General features: G+C 37.2%; 1 protein-coding gene across 3 annotated transcripts; it reads right to left on the bottom strand.

Annotated features, from left to right (window-relative positions):
* Positions 1 to 425: 425 nt before the first annotated feature.
* Positions 426 to 24500, bottom strand: ZBTB1 (zinc finger and BTB domain containing 1). Of its 3 annotated transcripts, none has more exons than XM_028505547.2 (3): positions 24220 to 24500; positions 7904 to 9819; positions 426 to 956 (listed from the first exon to the last, which is right to left on the bottom strand). In XM_028505547.2, exons 2-3 carry the CDS (start codon positions 9799 to 9801, stop codon positions 920 to 922), a joined length of 1935 nt encoding a protein of 644 aa, XP_028361348.1. In that variant the 5' UTR covers positions 9802 to 9819; positions 24220 to 24500; the 3' UTR covers positions 426 to 919. The 3 variants fall into 3 exon arrangements, with proteins under 3 accessions (XP_028361348.1, XP_035866846.1, XP_028361346.1); XM_036010953.1 differs by lacking the exon at positions 426 to 956 and adding an exon at positions 11214 to 11268 and having other exon boundaries at positions 3451 to 9819; XM_028505545.2 differs by lacking the exon at positions 426 to 956 and having other exon boundaries at positions 3451 to 9819.
* Between the last annotated feature and the right edge of the window lie 13 nt (positions 24501 to 24513).

The raw sequence follows: 24513 nt of genomic DNA, 5'->3' as shown, positions 1-24513 counted from the left end.
TATATCAAGTTATTTGTAGCCAGGTTAAATTTTCACCAAACATTTCATTCCCCTATGAAAGGGCTTTAAAAATATGTTAACCATTGTTTTCTTCAATACTTAGTAGAATTTTATCTTGAAATTTAAAAACTGAGAAACATTAATCCTGAGAATAAATGTTTAACAGAAACTCATTCTGTCCTATTAGGTTATATTGCTAAGTTCAAAAGAAAATAATGTGTCTTAAAATATACTCTTTTTGGTTGTCTGTGATTTGTGAAGATCTACCACTATTGACAAAGTAATACTGCTTCTGTTTTTCCTTCACATTACCAGACTTAAAAGGGAACTTCATTAACATTAATAATCAAGTTTGTAACATATATAAAGAAGAGCAAATTTTACATTACAGTGAGTAACTAGATTATCTTGTTAAAATATTAGTCTGTTTCTGTACCCATTTTTTATTTATGCTCTACACAGATTTTATTGTATAACTTTTTAAATTGTCTAAATGCATTTCATAATATATAAACTCTGATTCAGATTGTTTAAAATTGTTTACACATTTATGTGATTATCTCTATTTATAGTAGCCTAACAAGCCTTTTAAAAGGGACTCTTGAAAATAATTAGCATATAGTTTCATTTTAGTGTAGCTTTTCCCACTGATGTCTTATGAATGTTCTACTTTTCTTTAGCAGATTTTCCACAAATACTAGGAGAGTCACCATGAATCAATTTTGTCACAACAAATTGATTTCAAAGTGATGTTCACTGAATTTTCTTGGATGCTTGCAACTGGAACTTTTGGGTCTGATGAGGTTTGTCAGGAAGACAGAAAAGATGGTGTCACTTCAGATCTGATATTCCTGGGTCTGGACTTAAAGATTATCTGTTGAAGACTGATTCTTCCCCATGTCCTCTCCAAATTCAGATCTCACTTCTCCAGAGGTTTAGAAGGCCCTATTTCACCACTGCCACACAGAAAAAGACAAAACTCAAGAAAAATAATATTACAAATTAACTGCTCTACAAGATACAACATACGTCTTAGGTCAGAATTTCATGGCTTTTGGCATCAGGCCAGCACATTATTAATAGAACAAGAGTGGAAACAGAAGCATAGTTCCTAGAACTTCAACTTACTTACTTTCTTCCCCAATGTAACTCATTATATCCTTTAAATATAAGGTGTTATTATTCAAATAATTCTTCAACTATAGGGGCACTTTTTTCCCCTCTTGCATGATCTAAACTAGAATGGATAGGGCATATAAATATGTAACATAAAAAAAATAGATCAGCCAGGCAGACAAAAGTAGGGAAGGAAGAAACACTTAAGTGTTTTCATTCAAAGAAAATTTTACAATGTACTTTATTAATGGCAAATCTGGTTCAAAGATGTTACATATCCAACAAATTTAAAAGTCAAACACCGAGTGGTTTTCTTCAAATAGAAACTACTGTATACACTCTGTAAATGAAAATAAAATACACACATAGAGTTTTCCTTCAAATTCCTAAATTCATGCTCTCCTAACCTGCCCCTGTGATTCTGGGTAGAATTTTTTGGTAGCAACGCTTCACCTTAATTTTTTAAAAAAGATTGTCTCTTAAAATATCCCCCACCCCACCCTACAATCAAGGAACACATAAGCATTTGAAAGAAGAAATAGCTTCCATAATCTGTATGCTTAGAATTATTTCTCTCATCTAAAAATAAGCTCTGCTGATTCTAACTGGTATAAGCAATTGCTTTAAGTAGACTAAAAAACATAGTAACTTTTAAAAGTTTAACTAGGGAATTCATAGGCTATCTAGGTAACTCTATTCCTTTCTCAAATAGGTAAGGACAGAGGACAAAATAAATTTTCTCATATAAAATATCCCTGACTCAAATAAAATCATGTCTTTTGCTTTTTGGGAGGTCATCCTTTGATCCTAGTTTCCTGTGATGTCTTATCATGACAATTAGTACACTGATACATTAAATTCAGAGCCAAGTACTGAGTTACAATCTTTATAACCATCTTCATTTGTCAGCAAGATAATGAGAAACTATAATGGTGTCCTGCCCCCTAGTGATCTACAGTGGATTTTGATAGAAAGGTCGAACAGCTATCATTAATGAATCTCAATGACTTGGTTCTCCTGAATATAATAAAGGAACAACTTAAATAGGATTTAAACCTCTTAATACTAAAGTCAAGTATGACATATAAATATGCAGGTGGTATTAAATTGGTTTGAAATTAGCATGAATTTACAAGCTGCTGTTGTCATTTATATTTACCAACTTTCTAAATCTGCATTTTTTACCTCTTGCAAGCATAATTTTTTAAGTAGCTAAATTTCATCTGACTTGAGTATGAGACTCTCCTCATGTACTGACTAATATGTACTTGAGTTTGACAGGCCATAAAAAGGGGCCACCTAAATCATTATATAGACATTAACCCATTCTTCTAAATTAATAAAATTTGGCAGATAACAGATTATTAAAAGATTTAACATATTAGTAAAATCTATTGAAAAGGCCATAGAAATCAGACAATAGATGCATCAAGTTAAAATTAGATTTAGCTGGGAGGAAGCCTTCACTTAAACCATTAAATGTTCATTTGTTTCAAGTTTCCTGGTAGGTTAGGGTAGATATACAGCTGTTGTATATGGCAATTATCTCATTTCTTTTACAAGTAGGACTTTTTGAAGATTTTCTTTCTTTTTTAAAGATTTTATTTACTTACTTTTGGAGAGAGGGGAAGAGAAAGAGGGAAAGAAACAACAATGTGTGAGACATCTGTGCGTTGCTTCTCCATCACCCCGGACTGTGGACCTGGCCCACAACCCCAAACTGGCAACCTTTCAGATTGTGGGACAATACCCAACCCACTGAGCCACACAAGTCAGGGCACGAGTAAGACTTTTTAAGTTTACACTAGAAAGCCATAGGATGTTTTGTTGTTTTTGTAAATTGAATTACAAATGGCTCGAAAAATGAACTTTTGTTTTTAGATTGCTCTAGAAACTTTAATCAAATCAATCACAATATGGTAATTAGGGATTTCATTTTGTTTTTTACAAAGAAGTCAAAATTCTTTATCCACCTTATCTGTGAAGGCAGAAAGAGGAAACTGGTTATTCTAAGGTTCTGATTTTTCTCGGGAGTATTTTCAAATGATTTGTTATTCATCAGTCTGAAAACCAATAAAAGGAAATGAGGACTGGTGGGAGAGAGTAAAACATAAAGGTCAGGAATAAGGGAAAGAGAGGGAGAGGTGTTCACAGATGTAGAAATATGAAAGTTGAATTCAAATAAATTTTTAATTGAGAAACTACCATGGGCCCCAAAATTGCTGACATTACTAAATGTCTTAAGGTTAAATAAAGCAAAATGAAAACATGTCAGTATTTAGTCTTTATTTCCAAAACATCATTCTGAATGACCCGTTCCAATAAACAGTTTTGTTTTCGACTGATATATTTTCCCCACTATTACCAGCTACCTTACCAGGCACCGCAGATGACAGGTGATGAACAAGAAGTACAGTCTCTAGAAGCTTTACCACATGTGTTCCTAGGCTGAAAAGGCCCTTCCTTTATTTCTTGGTAGGTGGAGTATGTAGCTTAGTGGTTAAATACAGGAATGTAGAAATCAGATAGGTCTAGGTTCAAATTCCAATTCTAGTATTACGTTTCTGTGTGGTTTTGGGAAAAAATAGTCTCTCTGAACCTCAGTCCCCATCTGGAAAATCACAATGATACTTACCTCATAAGGCTGTGAGGATTAATTAAAATTACATATGTAAATCATAGAGCAGAGTAGAAAGAGTGCTAACTAAATGGATGCAAGGATTGCTAGTGAGAGTCCTAAGATGGATGGATCATGGGTTTCCCAATCTGGTCTGCAGCTTCAACTTCTTAATACCAAATATAACTTTCTTTTTCAGCTCCCTGGCATTCATCCTGGTACCCCTCCATTCACTGCACCTCAGATATTAAGGAGACGGGAGACATTCCATTAGCATATGTTCCCACAGAGCTTTTCAGGACCCTGGAATCCTAGGCCTTGGTAATGCTAGGGTGCCTGCAGAGCAATAGCATTTACCACTGTGAAGCACTTGTTACACAGGAGGTGGGGGTGATGAGGAAAGATGAGGATCTGATCAAAGTAAATTAATGGAAAAAAAAGAATTTTAACTCATAAAACTCATTTTAAATTAATAAAAAAGACCAAATTTCTTTATTCTCACTATGTGTACACATACAGATTTGAGTTATTTTTCTTTTGGTTGATACTGATTAAGTTTTTAACAATGATCACAAGTTTTGTTCAATACAGCCATTACACTGGTTCTTTGAGGGATTTTCTGGAGATCTGTTAAATATGGAAGTTCCTTAACAAGTGATTCAGAGAAACAAGTATTGTTTTAACTGAGGAAAAGGTTGCCAACCACCACCAGCCTCTCTTCCCACTTTTTCAGAATATAAAAGTTGATATATCAAATATTTGGGCATATCCTTGGTATGTTCATAGTAAATGTTTCATTAGGCATTCTATAGCTCTAATTGAATTACTTTAATCAAAGTATTTAAACCTATCGTATTACTTCAATCTTTACTCATCTCAAAAAATTTCAAGTTTTTTTATTCAGCTTTTATATCTTGTTCATATTTTTGCTCTCAACTGTTACTTAAATGATTTTTCAGGTCAGTCTATTAGTTTCCTTTTATATTGGTACTTGGAGTGCCCTAGCAAACTCCTTATTTTAATTCTTTTATTTTTGTAAGTAGCCCTTGTAATCCTTCTAATTTTTGTCTGCACTCAAACTTTACACATTAAACATTAACCATGTACCATTTTACTTATGTGATAAGGCATTTCTCCAAATAAGTATGAGACTGAGTTCTCGTCTACTGCTACTTGATTGTCCTTTACTAATCTCTGAGATTCCCAGTCCTGTTTACTAAAGAATTATAAACATCTGAGCTGCACTGTAATTCACAGCAAGCTTGTGAGGCACTGATTCCACTTCCTCCAGAATTTCTTGCTAGAGAACAAAAGACCTTTTAAGCAAGACTGTTTCAAGACAGAAAGAGGAACAAGACTGCACACATATCTACCTAGATTTTCCTTTCATTTTAAAATTTGGAGACTGATCAAATTATAAAGGCAGGAGGAGCACACAAGCTTCCATAACTTTGATTCCCTGTCTTCACAGCACTGGAAGGTGCGAAGCAATACAATAGCAAGCTACAGAGCTGTAACTCCGGCCCAGGAGAGGGAAAAATAAATGAAGAAGCTAGGCTGGACAGAAGTGTTGGATATTTTTCATTCTTCCTGATTTTAAAAGGCAAGTAGCCTTTAAATGAACTCTGTCTTAACTGGGAAAACTGCACATTACATTTAAAGAAGCCAATGCTGGCCTGTAGCTAGTTCCAAAACAAAAGGTGTGTGTCCTGTGTAACATGAGACTAGGAGAAAACAAGATCATTGAGGTGTGGCTTTGTGAAACTATAAACATCTCAGTTATGTAAAATTAGAGATTATGTTTAATGTTTATATATTTGCTTGCTAATGGTTGGCTATTAGTCCATGTCGAAACACTAAATTAAGTCCCCTTTCCTAATGGAATAGAGACAATCCTCTGGGAAATGGATTGGTAGTGGTGGCAGTATTTAGAAAGAACCCTGTTTTTAATGGTGGGAAAGCCACTGCAATACATTTTGATGAGGGTCATGTAAAAAACAGTAGCCCCAAAGAAAATTATGTTTACTATGATACTATGTAATTTGGAAACTTGGTTTATCTTACCTCTCTGATGGTCTCTGGGTTTGTTACAGAACTTCTATCAGGTTCCTATCAGTAATGTATGTAGCATATTTCATTATTATAAGTTGAATTTCAAATTTAATTACTTGCTAAACTACTGTAGCTAAGACTAACATGAATCACTTTTTCTGCTGTGTGGCTTTTTTAAAAAATCATTTATTTTTTTATGTATTTCCCTCATCTTAACTTCCCATTATTTTAATACTGCACAGCTCCTGTACTATTCCTGTTCTTAACACCTCAAGGTCTCCCCACAAATCTCTGAGCTCACACTGTGCTCTAATACTTCTTTGTCAACTAAATCTGTGCTAGTCAGTGATCTCTCAATTCTCTCGGCAATTTGTTCTTTTACTCAGGTTGTATACAAAAAATATAACTTGCATATCTTAAAAATCTGATGTAAAAAAGAGTAATGCTGTTCATAATCACAAAATTATACTTTTAAATATGGGAGTTATTTAAAATCCCTTTCATTATGAGAAGGGTATTACAATGCAAGTAATTCACATTGAAAGGCATTCTATTCAATAGTTGTGTTTATTGGCGGGTCAGTTTGCCAGTGTTTTGATTCACATGTAATTCATGTAGACCCTGTGTCAGCAACAACTAACAGCAATACTACTTTAACTAAAAAAATGATAAACTATTTCCATTTATATGCTCTGTGATTATATTATAGTCCTCAAATTTTGTAGTCCTTTACAGAAAAAATAATAAAGCATGGTGATAAACTCCAATTTGCCACAATACATTTCCTTCAAATCTTAAATAGTATAAAACACAAGACATTTTTTTGCACACTCTACTTTTATAGAACAACCAGATTTGTAATTGGTTTCTTTATTTTATTAGCTTTATCAATATACATGGCAGCTTTCTCAAATCTCAAAGTTCCAAAAGTATGTAATTTTAAAGGTAAAAAATCATTATCCTTTAGATGTCATATTCCTAGAGAACTATTAAAATCTATTTATATAAACAAAAATAATTGATAAACTAACACACTTTAGAAATCAAAATATTTTAAATTATTTTAAATGAATACAAGATATGTCTTTTTAATTAACTATCATAGTTAAATTTAATATCACAAAACAAAACGACTTGTCCCCATGAATTTCTCAAATGGGGTAAAGTCATTGGGTTTTACACTTAATATAAGTTTTAAATGTGATTATTAAATGATAATATTTTATCAGTTATAGGAAAATACTCATTTATAGGAATTTCCTTAGGTCCATCCATCTTTTTAGGCCAAGTTTGAGCCCATGTCAACTTTCAAGGTTAGATTCAGTGCACCTAACCTGCCTAATAAGAATATGAATTTCACTGATAAGAAGGAAGAATAAACAGTGGCTAAATCACTGTTTAACTTGCCAAAAGGAAAAAAAAAAAGCTAAAAGTGAATGGGATAGCTTCAAATAACTAATAAGCTTAAATTTTTTTTTAAATTTAAACAGAAATGGCCAATAATGTTGGGTTTAAAATTTCACAGAATAACCTTGACAAAAAATAGAAATAGTGAAGTCATCACCTTATTGATACGAAACTAAAGTTTAATAGTCATTAAAGGGGTAACAACCACTTGTAGTCTACATTTAAAAGTAATTTTAATCATAGCTAAAACAAACTAAAAACAAAGAATTCTATTAAAACAAAAGTGATAAACATTTAATAACACCTAAAATATAGATACTTAAGATCCTAGACAAAAATATTTAAAGTAAAAGGGCCTTGAATTTTTCCAACAATTCATCTTAGAAAATCAATTTCTAAATAGCTCATATCCTTTGCTTTGGTGTTTTGCCTGCTATCAACTAAACATTAGTACAGTAGAAAATGACTTATGTTCTTTTCAAATGCTTGGCATTATAATGTGATCTCATATCTTTCCTCAAATTAAATTTTGCTCCACATATTCCACATGTGTACAGGTGAACATCCATGTGCTGTTCCAACTGTTCATTATTTGGGAATATCTGAAAGCAGACCTGGCATATAGTCTCACCAGCAGATAAATGAGAAATCATATGCCGTACATGGTCATGTTTTCTGAAGTTGCCTTGATCACAAATGGAACAGACATACCTGGCCATGCCTTTGTGCATATCATTGTGCAGTCGCAACTGACGTTCTCTTAAAAACTGCTTTCCACATGTCTGGCACACAAACTGTTTTTCCTTCGTATGAACAGTATAGTGTTCTCTTAGGTGACATCGCTGATAAAATCCTTTTCCACAGAGATTACAGAAATGCTTTCGTCTGTGATCTCTTTCATTTTCTTCCATGATGGCACTCTTAAACATATCTTGGTCTAGGCAGCTAGACATATGTTCAACCACTAGATTTTCAGTTTCAAAACGCTGGCCACAATTAGGACACCGAAAAGGGCAGGCAGAATGTTTAAATAACTGCTTTTTTTGGATACTGTTTATCTGGAAATGATTGTCCCTAAAATCATCCAACATTTCAACAAACATATCTCTTATTTCAGACTGCTCATCAGGATTCTCTTCCATGTCCATTTTCTCCTCAGTATTTCCTAACCCATTCATTGTCAGATCTTGGGGTTCTCCACATCTCTGAGCATGTTCCTGGAGCTGTCTGCCCTTCACAAGTATTTGTCCACATTTACCACATGCACAGATATTTTCGATGTGTTTGGCTAAGTAATGAGATGACAAGTCCTCCTCGGTTATTGTGAGTCCACACAGCTCACAAGATGCATTTTCAGTATCTTCTTGTACTGGACTACTGTTGTTAGGAGGCCTCATATTTTCTAAACCACCTCTTTCGTCAGCATTTATTGACATCCGAGGTTTTAGAGTTTTCCTACCACTCTTTTTAATACTCACATCTTCTTCGACATAATATCTATAAAATGGCTCTTCAGGTTCATCTTCTAACTCATCATTGTCAGTGGATTCATTGCAATCTTTATCAGTAACTTTAATAATGTTGAAGTCTTTCAGTTCATCTGTAGGAATGTCTTCTGGCTCCATCTTGATAATGATTCTTTTCCTCTCAGCAGCTCTGCTTTTTTCTTCACTGGCTAGTTCAGACTCCACTGTGCTACTCTTTCTGCTTCCAGTGGTTGAAGTTGAATCATCAGCAGCCTGGCTTGTGTCTCCTCTGTATTTTTCTGTCTGTGCAGAAAACGTCTTAGAAGAATCCTTTTCACCAAATTCAGCCTTGATACTACCATCTTTTCCATCTCTAACGTCTACTATTCTGTGGTAGGATCTCGTGTTTTGGTATGAATGTCTGTTAGTACAGGTTAGCACATGCTCATCTAATAATTTTTCACAGCTAAAGCCAAATCCACAACTATCACAGGTAAAACTTCGTCCAAAGCGTCGTGACACACGTTCTTTTGGAGTAGATAATTTGGACACAGAGCTTTTTTTACATACATCAAATAGTGGTTCAGGAAAATTACCCAATTGTAAAGACTCTTCATCAGGCTCTCTGTTATGTGGTGTATTTACTGTTGAACTTGGCTCTGCACACCACCTATTGGATTCACTGCCATTTCTAGCCACAGTATCTTCATACATTCTTACCCCAAATATCATTTTGCTGTTCTGTTTGCTAGAAGCAGAAGATGAACATTTTGAACTAGAACAATCTGCATCCTGTATGTCTTCTAAGCAGTCGGGAACGTTGTACAGCTGTAGGTAATTCATTGCCACTTTAAACTGCTCAAAACTGGAGGGAGCTGTCATAATTTTCCCTAAATACATAAATTGCAAAATGAGATCAAAACACTCAGCACTAATTTTCATATTGCTGAGATTCAGTTGCGCAGTACTATGCTGATGGTTCATGAAAAACATTCTAAAATAGGAGCTACAAGCAGCTAGCACAGCTTTGTGTGCTTGAAAGTAAATGTCATCAATCGCAATACAACAGTCACAGAGAAAGCCCCACTCCCTTTGGTTGTTTAGCTGCTGAAGGACGTAGCTGCTGTGGCTGGGCTTTGCCATCTTCTATGGATTAGAGACCTATGTAAAACAAAAATATTACAGTCAGACAAGATGTCAGAAAAGCACTTCAACAAAAAAATAATTTTGATCACAATTTGTGACTTTGCTATTGCAATCAAGGTCTGAATAGTCTTCCATTCCAAGGTAGAAAAGTCAGTAATATACACCTGAATCATTTTTTAAATTCGAAGATACCCAGCCATTTACTCAAACTACTCATTTTGATTTTAAGAAATACAAGCAAAAGTATCACAAGCAAAAAAAATCATCATTTTGGTTTCATTACAACTCTATGTGGAAAAATGTATATTAAATTTGAAAGGAAAAAAGATGCAAGCTTAAAAATACTTAAAGTATATAAATAATGAAAGTAAATAAAATTGCAACTTGAATATTAAAAACCTCTTAGATGATGGATAAAAGGAATTATTGCTCATTGTAATTTTTATTTTTTTAAAAGACTTTATTCATTTATCTTTAGAGAGAGGGGAAGAAGAAAGAGAGGGAGAAACATCAATGTGTGGTTGCCTCTCGCATGTCCCCTAATGGGGACCTGGCCCACAACCCAGGCATGTGCCCTTACTGGGAATTGAACTGGTGACCCTTTGGTTGGCAGCCCACGCTCAGTCCACTGAGCTACACCCACCAGGGCTATTTTTTTATTTTTTAAGATTTTATTTATTTTAGGCAGAGGGGAAGGAAGAAAGGGACATCAATGTGTGGTTGCCTCTCACATGCCCCCTACTGGAGATCTGGCCTGGACAACAACCTAGGCATGTGCCCTGACTGGGAATCAAACCAGCGAGCCTTTGGTTATCAGGCTAGCACTCAATCCACTGAACCACACCAGCCAGGGCAGGAATTATTGCTCATTTTTAAATGTGATAAGGACATTTCCATTTTGTTAAAAAAAAAATACTGCTGACCTTTTAGATATACATACTGATATGTTTACAGATGAAATGATGTATCTAAAATATGCCTAAAAATAATACAGTGGTTTGGGTGTGGGGCTACAGATGATACAAGATTGGCCATGTGCCGATAACTATTGAAGCTGGGAGACAAGTATAATTCTATTTTTGTATGTTTGAAAATTTCCTTAGAACATTTTTATTTTTAAATTTATTTTTATTAAATTAAATGGAAATGACACCAAGGAAATAGGTTTGATCACTGCTTTCTTTTTCCTTATATAGGAGAATAATTCTGTAGAGTCAGAATATAGCTGTCTTTTATTGCTCAATATATACTTTAGTGTATAAAGAATTGGATCTATTTGGGAAGAAGATGTTTCTCCATAGATTATACATTTTTCTTAATTTTTGGGTTGTTTTTAAAAAAGTTAACAAAAGTAACACATATTCACTGCAAAAAATTAAAACGTAAAAATACAAAGAATAAAAACACACCTTAGGCTGCATTACCTCTTCAAACACTCTGGATTATATATCTTCAGATCAGTTTCTATGGATACATACAAAGTCAGCAAATATTGAGTACCTACTATATGCCAGGCACATAGTTTTGCTTTTGCTGTGTATTTGTTTTTTAAATCTAAATGGTATCATAATACATTACTTTCTGCAACTAGTTTTTTTTTTTTACTTAACAACATATGGTAGACATTATAAGTATTTTTATTTTTTAAAAATTTTATTTATTCATTTTAGAGGGGGGAAGGGAGAGAGAAAGGGAGGGAAAGAAACATCAATGTGTGGCTGCCTCTTGCATGCCCCCTCCCTACTGGGGACCTGGCCCGCAACCCAGGCATGTTTCCTAGACTGGGAACCAAACCGGTGACCCTTTGGTTCACGGGCCAGCATTCAATCCACTGAGCCACACCAGCCAGGGCGACTATAAATATTTTTAACATAGAGAAGTTGACTTTGGATAAAAAAGACAGGAAAAGAAAATATTAAAAGCACTAGAAGTGCTTATCTATCATATTACACAGCTAAAATAAGATCCAATTTCAGTCTCAATTTTAAATCTGTATACATAAAACTTCAGAATGTTTTCTACCAAAAAACAAGTTCCTACGCAATTTGAACATAAAAAGAACATTTAACAAGCTGTTCACAGAAATAAAATGTTCACTCTTCAGTTTCCAAACCCTTCAATCCTTTTAATAATTAAGACGGCCTCTAAGTTTATTTACTTCACTTGCTTTTTAATCTGTCACAAATCAGGTGGATTACATACTCCTTCCCTTTTCCCTACTACCTAAAGAGTCATCCTGCCTCCTTTTTCCTGCCTACAGATAGAGCTGCTGAATACGAAACTATTGTTGAAATGAAGGTGGTTTATAATAAGTACTGCCTTCTTGAAACTGCAACCACTGTGCCTTTTCTATAAGCTAGATCGGGTATTTCAAGTAGGTACAATATTTCAACATTTTGTGACTCAGATATCTATGCCAGACTATGAGGGATCATGTTCAGTATGTACCTAAATGTAAAGAGCAATCTGTGTACATAGATTTTCATCAATGTGTTATTTATCATTTGAAATGCCTGGTTATAAGGGAACTGTTAGTGAACCAAGATGAATCCACATCCTAAAATTCACTGTCATGCAATCTTTAAAAACTATATGAATGAAAACTGTAGAAGAAAATGAGAAAAGTTTCACCCCAAGCCAATTTTATGTAGGATGAAATTTCTAGGTCTCCAGGCATTTTTGTAGGATTCAGAGAGACTTTTAATGAATAATAAATCCAAGAGGAAGAGGCAGAGGGATGTCTATTATCTTAAAAAATGTTTTCTAGTAATAAGAGTTACTTAAAAATGAAACAAACTCATCCAAAGGATAATGAATGCACTGTGTGGAAGCAAGGACAAATATTGTTGAAGACAGTATGGTACAGTGAGAAGAGCACAGGCTTTAGATGGGACAGATCTGAGTTCCAATCTAGAATTTGCTGCCTTGGGTACTTGTTTATTCTCATTGACCCCAAGTTTCTTGAACTGTCGAGGTGGAGATCATAATTACTCAAATAATATATCGAACATGAGGATTCATAGAAGCAATGTATACAATGTGCAGTGCTTGGCATATAATAATTAATGGAAGTTATCGTGGCAACTGTGTGTCTGTGATGCTTATGTTGACTATCAGGAGTTAAGTTTGACTCGATAGGCTTTAGTTTCCTTTGAAACAGAAGCCCAGCAGCACAAAAGTCAGCAGTTAATCTGTAAAAACTTTCAGGTTTTAAATATCCTGTGCTTAAAATAATGACAGGAAGCGCTTAAAGGTCCCAAGGGCCCTTCGAATTTAAATGAAAAGCAGTTTTATGGTCAGTAACCAAAATTAATGCGACTACACAGAAGACCAAGTGTAACAGGCACATCTGTAGCTATAGTTGCAATCAAATTAGTGAAAATGCATACATTCTGTGTTAACACAAACAAAATACTAAAACAAGGGCATCGATAGCACTTTAATACACACTTATTAATTCAACAAATATTTACTGAATATTTGGGTGTCCCAGACACTATAAAGTACTGAGAGTCGGCAACAGCATGGGTATTCTATAATCGCAAGGATACATAATGCACAAGAATTTTTACTTTTTCTACATTAGTGACTTCATTCAACATGTTCTCTCAGTAAAGTGCCTACTCTGTGGAAGAAGGCATTGTGCTGTGGTGGAAAGAATGAGGGGTCTGGGTCAGACAGGCCTGAGTATGAATCTCACTGCCTCCATATGTCTATTTCAATCTCCCTCTCATAGAGGCGGAAGCTGAACAAGTACTGAGTCTAAAATTAATGCTAATACTACGGCTTTGAGGCTAACCTAGAACCGTAGTTTCATCAATGTCATTATGCAAATGTCCAAGTTCTGAGTAAAAACAATTTTAGGTAGATTGACTTTTAAAAGCAATCATTCACATATTAGTACCAGAAACTCTGTCCATGTTACACCTCATTCAGAAAAGCTTTAAGAACGCTTAACACCAAAAAAGAAGGGGAATTGGAGGGAGTTCAGGATGAGGGGTCTAAATTGCTTTGAGACTTTTAGCTTGTTATCTCTTGAGAATGATTTTTGCTTTAAAACTTTATTAATTAAATGATAAATTTCACTCAAATTCCCAAAGAAGTTTGTTCTTTTCAAGGTTTTGATATCCTTAATAATGCTACCAAAAAAACTTAATAAGCTTTGTTACAGTAAAGCTTATAGTTTTGAAAAGGATTATTATATTTCAATTGTTCTTGTTTTTATAACTGAAATTGGTGACTGCTTTTGTTTGTGTCACTAGCTTCATCACTAGTAGAACAAATTTATTACAGCCAGAAGCCAAGGGTATGGGACTAAGAGCAGAAACTTCAAGTGAAATCTAAAGCCAAAGAGATCGCCTAAGGACAGGATACCCAGTGTGCATACAGCTCTCCAGGAAGGATAAGGAGTTAGGTGATATAAAAATTTTATACTGGATTTTTAAAAAATTTAGTTTGAAAAAGTTTACCACCTCATCTCAAATTTAAAAACAGTCACCAAGCACACTACGCAATTTAGATATTCATAGACTTTTATAACATAAAGAGATCTAATCTAGTCCAAATTCTTATTTCATAGAAGAGCAAAGATCTGTGGCTGCTGAATAATGTATCAAAGGTATAGTTAACTGGTAAAGTAGGTACTAGGACCACTCAGATGGAAACTAGCCACCGTACAGTAGTTACACATTACTTTGTACTAGGCAGTGCATGTGCCCTTCTCAAAGAATACAAGGACGGTGCATGAGTCCTTAACACAGGGCTTATTGGCCAGGTGCTCTTGTACTTGTGACTACCTCCATCTGAACTCTATCTATAATATGATTTTATCCGTATATTTGCACCTAGTCCTATCCAGTAGACATGGTCTCTAAATTATATTGTGTAAGCTATTTCAGTAAATTCTCACTGACATAGTAAGATTTCAAAAATACTTTTCCTTCATTGCTAAATCTCTTAAATTGGAAAAAAAGTTTTGCTGGATGCCCTTTTGACCTACCCTTAATCAAATGATAATTTAAGGGTCTATAAATAAGCATATAAAGTGGATGAACTGCCCTGGCTGGTGTGGCTTGCCGGCCTGTGAACTAAGGAGTCGCCAGTTCAATTCCCAGTCAGAGCACATGCCTGGATTGCAGGCTGGGTCCACAGTAGCAGGTGCGAGAGAGGCAACTACACATTGATGTTTCTCTCCCTCTCTTTCTCCTTCCCTTCACCTGTCTCTAGGAATGAATAAATAAAATCTTAAAAAAAAATAAAGTGGATGAAGAAGTAACTTAAACTATTTACCTGTCTATAAGGCAAATAATCACTTTCTAATGTGTGTCAGACTTGCATTACAAAGGCCCCTGAGGACAATTTGCACAGCCTCAGTGAGTCTATGGCAGAGCCTAGCATCACACTCAATGAGCATGCTGGTCTCTGGACTACTAAAAAAATTACCTCTGGACCTTTAAATATATGTGTGTGTGTATTCATTTCCTTGTATGTATTTCTTATTGAATGTATGTACATGGATTTGAGAGCTACAGATTAGCTTTTTAAGGAACATGAAATGTAATGAAAGGATTCTCTCATGTTTATAATTCAGAGTATCAGAACGTATTGAACAGCTACATTATTACTTATGCTGCATAGAACATTGAAGTAGAGGGTGAAGAAGGATGGCATACAATAGAGCTAATTATATATAGGGATTAAATTTTAAACCATGAAACAATCTGAGAATAATTAAGTAGTAAACTATATTGAACAGAAGTTCAGCAAGAGTTTCAAAAGAAAAAGGCATGAATTATACTAGAAAAGTAGGTTTGGGGAAGGATGTAGAATTTCAGTGAAGGCTTGGTGAATGAGTAGAATAAAGAACAAGAGAAAGAGAGGTGCAGGGTGGAGGGGGATAAAGGGAAGAAAAAAAGTGGGACAACTGTAATAGCATAATCAATAAAATATACTTAAAAAAAAAGAAAAAAGAAACCAAAGGAAAAGGCATTTCAGCAATCTGTATGTGTATATGTGAATAATTGGGGAGAAGTACAGAGCAGCACAAACAAAGCTTGAAAATGTAAGAGGAGGGAAGGCAGGTTTGTTTTACTGGCCTTATTCTTGATGATGTACCAGGCTCTAGTCTAAGGAAATGTGTGTGCATATCATATATGTATTATATACAGTATGCATGCAGTAAATATGTATAAAATTGTATCATTTAATCCTTATAACAAACCCTACAAAGGAGGTAGGAGGTGATGTTTTAAGACCCATTTTTCAAATAAGAGAATAGGCATACAACGTTATATAACCTTCCTAAAGCTACAGAGGACTTCGTGAGTTTAGAACACATACAATATGACTCTTCAGCCTGAGATAATGGCCTTAACAATTTTGCCACCTATAAAAATAAAGTCACCTCAGTAAAATTCTCTCCTAGAATACCATTTTCCAGGGTACACAATCACATTTCTAAATTTTAATTAAATTCTTTAGGTTTTCCCCTAGAAATTTCCAGGGAGAATCAGTTGTAGAGGCTCCCAAAGATAAAAGGTTTTACTTCAAAGTACCTAAATGACAGGTATTGTCAACTTTAGAAAAATGACTGGTTATTAGACTGTACATACAGGAAGTTCTATTTGTAAAAAAAATTATTGATTGATTTTAGAGAAAGGGAGAGAAAGAGAAAAACATTGATTTGTTGTTCCACTCATTCATGCAGTCATTGGTTGATTCTCATATGTGCCCTGACCAGGATTCAACCTGCAACCTTGGGGTATCAGGAGGATGTTCTAACCAACTGAGATACCCAGCCCAGGCAATATAGGAAGTTCTGAAATTTTAATTGAGTTATGTTCTAAAAGTTTATTTTAAGTTAGTTATTTGGATGTCAAAACACATATTTCCATAGAAACAATGCTATAAATGGTGGTTGAGTTCTATGCTCACATGCTAAAATCTTTAAAAACCCTAATGTGCTGTCGTATTATTTATATCATTAGCACTAACAGAGGTACTGTACAGCAGTGCCTAACTGAACTCTCAAGGACAGGGATGAACGAGGCTCAATGGCCTTTGTGTTTGTTCCCTGTGCCTATCACACTCTTCCCACATGGCTGGCTCTTAATGCATGCTTGTCAAGTGAAAGTATTAACTAAGAGCCCAGGAAGCAGACACCAATGGATATGAATACCAGCTCTACCACTAAGTATCTTTCCTTTCTAAGCCTACTTTTCTCATCTATAAAATACAGATAATCATACTTCTCATAGGACTCTTGTATAAATTAGAGATGACAAAATTTTTTTTTCTTTTCAAATACAATTTTCTTAAATATTGATGTCATCATTGTGGACATAGTTCATAGAATTTTATGAAGAGCTCAGAACTTCGACTTGCTGCTTTATGGGTGAGAAAACAAACTGAGGTGCTAAGAGGTTGAGTGATACATTTTCAAGTCATGTCTAGTTTTGGTGGCTGGCAGGACAGGACCTTGGACTCCTTAATCCTGGCCTAGTGCTCTTCCTACTATTCTAACTGCAGCTCCCAAGTACAGCACACTTGGCTGCCTGTTTTCTCCTCTGCATCAATTATGTTTTATTGAAATACAGGAACTATTCAAATTTTCAAGGGTTGTTTGCAACTACATAATGGCCTGAGATTGCTATGCTTTTGGAGAGTGTGGTTTGTTGGGTCACTATTTTTTCTGTCTCCATGTGTATAGAGTCACAGCTGTCACTTCTAAGAGGTGTGCGAAACTTGCTGCCACCATTTCAATCTGTTAATGGGTTATAAAATTAAGACAAAAACTCATTGAAACTGAATCTACATAAATAATTTTCTGAGAGGGCACAGGAAAGTGTTCTATGAGTAAGATAAAGTTTTAATTCCTGCACTTTGTTTCATCTATTTTAATTGCAGATAAGCAACAAATTACCTTAGTCTTTTGCTTCAGCCCAGGGCACCCCACTACTTGTGAGATGTTTCTGTAGTTCAGCTGCATTATGGATCTAGAAAATTAATTAATCCACACAGAAAGCAAAGGAAACATGGAGGCTTCTGGAATATCTCTCTCTCTCCCTCTAGGAGTGGAGGAAGAAAAGTGTTTAATCCAAGTTTTTATAGGATTAAATCAGATAGTTTTGATCTGTTCATTCTAAAGAAACAACATGGCATCTTCTGACCACCAGAGGGCATTATGTGAACAGTAAGTAAGCTTCTCAGCAAAAAGCAGCTTCACTAAAAGTCCCTTTCTGCATGTGGCATTCGTATTCTTAAAGCTCACTTTGTGGAACTATCTATTCCCAAGTACTCATTCTGTGACTTTGGAACCCACCTAAAACTGCTCCTCTACCAGTACTCTCTATCTTAGCTGGCACCACGATGCACTAATCACCCAGGCTACTTGGAAGTCATCTGGGACTCCTTCCTCTTAATTAAGTCTTGCCAATTTTTCTCATTAAATACTTCTCGGATCTGTCTCTATTCCATCCCTACCTTCCCTGAACTCCTAAGGCCTCTATCATCACTTCTGAGTTATTACAACAGGCTCCTTAACTGGTCTCTCATGTTCAGAGGACTCAAGAAGAAAACCAGACCCTATCATTCTTTTGCTCAAACCCTCTACAGTTCCCTTCACATACCCTTAGGCTAAAAAGCACAAACTCCTTAGCAAGGCATACAAATCTCTCTGCGCCCACCCGTTTAGTCTTATTTGGCTACTTCCTGCTTCAAACTTCATGTTCAAGCATAAAAGACAAATATAAAACTGCTTCTCTCCCCAGCCCTCCCCATTTCTTCATATATTTTTTTACCTCCATTTTTAGTCATGCTGATTAGTTCTGTCTGAATCTCCCATATGTCATTTAATGATCAGTTTATCACTTCCTACAGAAAGCCTTCTGTAACACCTCTCTCCCACTCTTTTAGGTTTTGGTATTACTCTGTATTATCTCATTTTGTACTTATCACACTTATTTTAATCATCAGAGCAGCAACGTAAAGTGGGTATCAAAGCCTGGGTTCAAATTCTGACTCTACCACTTGTTAGGTGTGGCCCTAAGCAGCTGCTTCACCAACTTGTGCCTCAATTCTCATCTGAGAATGGGGATGGTAATCTTTAGACTTACTGTAAGGCAGTGTCTGTCACAGAGTTAAAAGTGATGAATAAGAATCAGCTACCACAATTTTCTATGTGTTCGTCTCCCCTCTAGATTATGAGCAACTTGAAGGCAAGGATTTAGGTTGTGTTTCTCGGCATGAACATGTATTCAGTGAAAGCTGAATGAATAACTGGTAAAGCAGCTCAGTGATAGTGGGAAGTCCTACCCATTTCCTTCTTTCAGCAGACATGCACATATTTTTTATTGTATTGTTTCGAATTTTACAGCTCTGATTTTTAAAATGATTAATTCTAATCAAAACCCTGAAAACTTCACATTTTTATCTAAGTCAATGAAATGAAACCAACAGAGTATCACAAAAAGTATGCTCATTCTAAGACGCTTAATTACACTTTAAAGCCTTAAATCTGTTTAAGAATTAAGATCCCCCTCATCCTAAAGCACCTAACACCACAATGTCTTCATGATTTCATACACACTGTTCCCTTTGCTTAGAACTTTTTCCACATCCAGTTCATTCTCTTCAGGAAGTTTTTTCTGATCCCAGGGTGAGGCAGATGCCCTTCTTCTGTGCTTCTAAAGCAGCCTGTACCTACCACTACAGGGTGACAAATAATGTATCATCCAATGTGGGATGCTATATCTATCGCCACACTCATGGCAAGGGATTATAATTATGTGGCTTCCCTGCTTTGCTGTAAGCTCCTTGAGATCAGAGCACTGTCTTAGTCATCACTCTATCCCTGAATCTCTTTAATAGTTGGCTGATATTTGGTTTATGTTTGATCAGTTTTTGAATAAATAAATGTTGAAGTTTTTTTTTTTTGCATTATTTCAATCATGGCAACTTTTACACAAAGGGTGGGGGGAAAGTAGGTTTATAATTGTATGTGAAACATGGGAGTTTATTCTTGTACTATTTATTTATACTATCTTTTTTAAAAAAGATTTTACTATTTTTAGAGAGAGGAAGTGAGAGCGAAAGAAAGGGAAAGATCAATGTGTGGCTGACTCTTGGGCACACCCCCTACTGGGGGACCTGGCCCACAACCCAGGCATGTGCCCTGACTGGGAATTGAATCATTGACCCTTTGGTTCACAGGCTGGCACCCAATCCACTGAACCACACCAGCCAGGGCTTTTTTTTTTTTAATTTGAGAGAGAGACAAACATTGATTTGTTGTTCCACTACTTATGCATTCATTGGTTGGCTGCTTCTTTTGTGTGCCCTGACCAGTGATCGAATCCACAACTGTGGCATATTGGGATGATGCTCTAACCAACTGCTCTACCTGGCTAGGGCTTGTAGTATTACTTATTAATTATTGTATTATTTTCCCATATGAACAACTGCAAAGCTACTTCTGCCCTACCCTGTAGTGACCAAAAACTTACAAAGCAATTTCCCATACAGTATACAACTGATTCTCATAACCACCCTGAGGTAGGTAGTTTTATTAACCCCATTATTTATTTATTCTTTTAGGGTTTTATTTATTTTTAGAGAGAGGGGAAGGGCAGGAAAAAGAGAGGAAGAGAAACATCAATGTGTGATTGCCTCATGTGACCCCCACTGGGGACCTGGCCCACAACCCAGGCATATGCCTTGACTGGGAATCGAACTGGCAACTATTTCGTTCACAGCCCACGCTCATTCCACTGACTTACACTAGCCAGGGCTTAACCTCATTTTTAAATGAGGAAACAGGTCCAGTAGTTGATATCAAATGCTCATATTATAATTAGAAGATAAGACTCAAACTCTCTTTTGATTCAGACCCCTAAGCTTATTTTTATAAACCAGACAACACTCTAGCAATGACAATTAACTCAAGTGTCCCTTTGGAATGAACATTGTAGGCCTCCCAGAATCACTCCATTCTCATACTGCCCCATATGGCAAGCAGAATGCCTGCCCCTTCCCCACCTCCTCTTCCATCTGCTGACTCCCACTGCCCATGAGGGCAAGCCCTTCCCTAGTATTAAAAATTTAATGGAGGATAGAGCTCTTCATTGTCCTCTAAAAAGAATTACATACATCTCAGAAAACGAACAGAAAATCTGGTTGGTGATTTAATTCTTTAATTTTTCAATTTGATTTTGAAAATCATTTTAAACTCAAAGCAGAGGAGTGTAAAAAACATCCATGTCCCCAACATCCTCAAATAACCAATGTTGTGACTAAACATCTATGTACTATTGCGGGGCTTTGTTTTCAGAACATCAAACTACTTCACAGCTCATCCTTCATGAATGTACCAGGCTAAATAATAAGTGATTCTGTATTTTCAATAAGATCACTTGTAGTTACCACACAGTCACAATACATAGTTACAAAACTATCTTAAATATGTACTATCTCCTTCCCGGCACATCTGAAAACCACAGTCATTAATCCCTCTAATTTCCTCTCCTTGACTGGCATACTACCTCTGGATACAGGAACCCCTCCTCCCACATCAGCACAGGGATATCGTGACAGTGGTCTTCATGGCAAGGATACCCACTTCTTTCCAACTATGAATTATGACACTCTCTATCATTTGAGGGTTTTATTTGATTTCAGTGAGTTTGGCTGGTATAAATCAACCCATGAAAGGCTGGACATCAACATTAAAATAGCGTGAGAACTAGCACTAGCCCACCAAGGTACAGTACTTCATTAGGACACACCTAAAATAGCAGCCCTGTTATATTTAATCTCTCACATTCGTTACTTAATCCCAGAATTCCAAATCAGTCCAATGTAAAACATTTCCCTTTCCTCTACCTGGTCAATGCTCACCAACCTGAGTGGTGAACAGAGAACACGAGCCCATGAATCTGACAGGCCATCTCCAGGCAGAGCGAGGCTTACACAACAGCACCCCTAACGATCAAATCTTGCCTTCTCTCATTTTACACAAGGAACTGACTGCTACCAGTGATTATCTCTGGGGAGTGGGAGTCAGAGCAACTTTCATTTTTATATTTTATGTAGGTTGAATTCTTACAAAGAGCATGGACTTTATAATAAAGCATTTCCACTTTGAGAAAAAAGGCGCATGAATCACTTTTAATTTGGTTCACTTAAGAATATAAGAATTGCCCTGGCTAGTATGGCTAAATGATCTGAGCTCCGCCTGAGAACAGAAAGGTCACTCACTGGTTTGACTCCCAGTCAGCGCACATGCCTGGGTTGCAGGCGCGCCAGCTCCCCAGTTGGGGGAGTGCGAGAGGCAACCAGTCGATGTTTCTCTAACTTCCATGTTTTTCTCCATCCCCTCTATAAAAAATAAATAAAACCTTTTAAAAAAGTCTATAACAATAAATAACAAAGTAATTTAAATATTTTATGGTAAGAGATATTAGCACAAGAGGAAAATATCAGGAGAAAACATCCTATAGAGACCCAAGTGACCTCTCAAGCAATTGTTTTTCAAGTATACCTCGATTTGAGGGGAAGACAACATATTGTAGCTTAAAAACAAAAATCTATGGTAAATTTTATGTATTTCCTCCCAAATGGTTTCCCTCCCTTTTGGACAGAAGGTTAATAGCAAAAGCTTAGCGATTTTTCCTGGATGGAGGAGGAGAGGCCTGAAGGCAGGTGTTTCTTTTCTCCTGCACATTAGAATGGGAAATGGTGCTAAAGTACAAAAATTTAGGTGTTAAAGCAAAATCAAAACACAAGGTCAAGAGGAAGAGGCTGAGACTGTGTTCATGCTTCTGCTAAGGTCCTGGTTAGACATGGTTTCTCTTTTCTCTTACAAGCTCCCCCACACCTCCACCCCAAAAGAGGCTACTATATTGGAGTGGGAAGAATAGAAAGGCTTCAAGACATATGGCTCAACTTGAGTTATTCTATAAGATGGAAATTTGGTCATAATAGAGAAACTGTTTTCAAATGAATATAAGATGTTATTTGAAGGCTCTACTGCAGATTGCCTTTATTAATCTTCGGAAAAGCACTTCATCTGCATGTTTCAACTTTCTCTGTTTGACATGATGAAGCCACCGTCTGGTTCCCAAAGCTATTTCAGTTATTGAGACTTCATCAGCTATCCAGCAAGTGATTCAAAAGGAAAGTTTTGAGGTTCTGATGGCCAGTCCTCCTTCATCTTTTTTTGTATCCCAATTCTCATCATATCCATTTGCACTGACAAAGTTTCACAGATCTAATTTCAGTTTCAAAGGAGAAGGCAATGACTGCTTTGAAATTATAAGAACTGCATCCTTCATCAACTCTGTTCCAGAATGGCTTAAACTTCAACTCAAGAAACCGATTCTAAGTCTCCTAAAAAAAAAAAAAGTGGGACCTCCTTGGGTTCGAGGGTCAAAGGGAAAATTCTTCCTGAAATAATTTTCCTGCCGTGATACTGTATGGAAATACACTTAGGCCAGGGGAGAATCTGCGCGTGCCTAACCACGCTGATTTAGAAGTCTCATTACACACATACCAATGCTCTACTGTCTCCAGAAAACGTCAAGGACTTTCACCAACATCTCCCTGACGCTCCTAATCTGGAAAATGTCATGTCAGCCTTTCAAATCGTGTAGACGCGTTGGTTAGACAGAACGGGGGAGTGGGAAGGAGACTGAGCTCAGACCCAAGCCTACATATTTTAGTGGTAACGACTCCCGAGCTACATCCAACACTTTTGCCGAACACTAACATAACTTCTAGCAAGCGCCCACCACTGGAAGCGAAAACACTTTTTCCCAGGAAAGCTATCTTTTCCACAGAAAATTCCCAAACCCGAGACCTACCACTTTCTACCGAACAAAAAGCTTGTGTGCCGGCAAGAGGGGGTGGGAAAGAGCGTGGCAAGAATTTGCACGGCTCTTACGCCTCCTCCCTCGGAGCGCGCCCAAGTCTGCGGCCTCGGGCTCCGGGACACTTCCCCCCTCCCACCCGCCGAGGAGCCGCAGCTGTAAGTTGAGAGAAGCGGGCTCTGGGCACGTCAATCAACCGGGTCCTCCCGCCTTCCGTCTACACCTCCCCTCCCAGCCCCCCCTTCAAAAAAAATAAAGGTAGAAAAAGAAAGGGAAAAGAAGGTAAATGATGTGGGAACTACTCTCCGCGGGGGCTTCTCCTCCGACCCAGAGAGGCCGCACGTCGCGGACCAGACGCGCCGGCTGGCGGCGGGATCGAGCAGGCGGCGGGGTAGCGGCCAGTCTTCGGGTCCTCGCAGCGTGTCCGCTGCGCTCCGGCTCCCCGCACGGGTCGGCGCCGTTCCGACCCCGCACTCCGCCAGGCCCCGAGGCCCGGCGCCCTCGGGCGCGGGCCAAAGTTGCGCAAATAGTCCCACAACTGGCAAATACTCACCGGCCGCAGCGGGAACCGAGGTTGCGGAGATTTTAGGGAGTTTAAGGCAAATCAGCCACGGGAAAGGCGGGCGGAGGCGAAGGGGCTGCGAGCTGCAGTGGCGGCGAAGCGCGGCGCTCGGGCTGGGCAGCGCGGAGAGGTTCTGGCTCTGCCAGGGACTGTGCTGCAACAAAGGACTTCCGCTGCCGCACAGCCGCGCCTGCCGCACCGCACTGAGCCGGCCCCGCTTACGCGGCGACTCCGGGTCTGCCCACCAGTTCGCTGCGGCGTCCGCCAGCCTTCCCCTCCCTCTCG

The sequence above is a fragment of the Phyllostomus discolor genome, chromosome 1, assembly GCF_004126475.2.
Source record: "Phyllostomus discolor isolate MPI-MPIP mPhyDis1 chromosome 1, mPhyDis1.pri.v3, whole genome shotgun sequence".
Taxonomy (NCBI): Eukaryota; Metazoa; Chordata; class Mammalia; order Chiroptera; family Phyllostomidae; genus Phyllostomus; species Phyllostomus discolor.
This window is presented reverse-complemented; position numbering and strand designations above follow the sequence as displayed.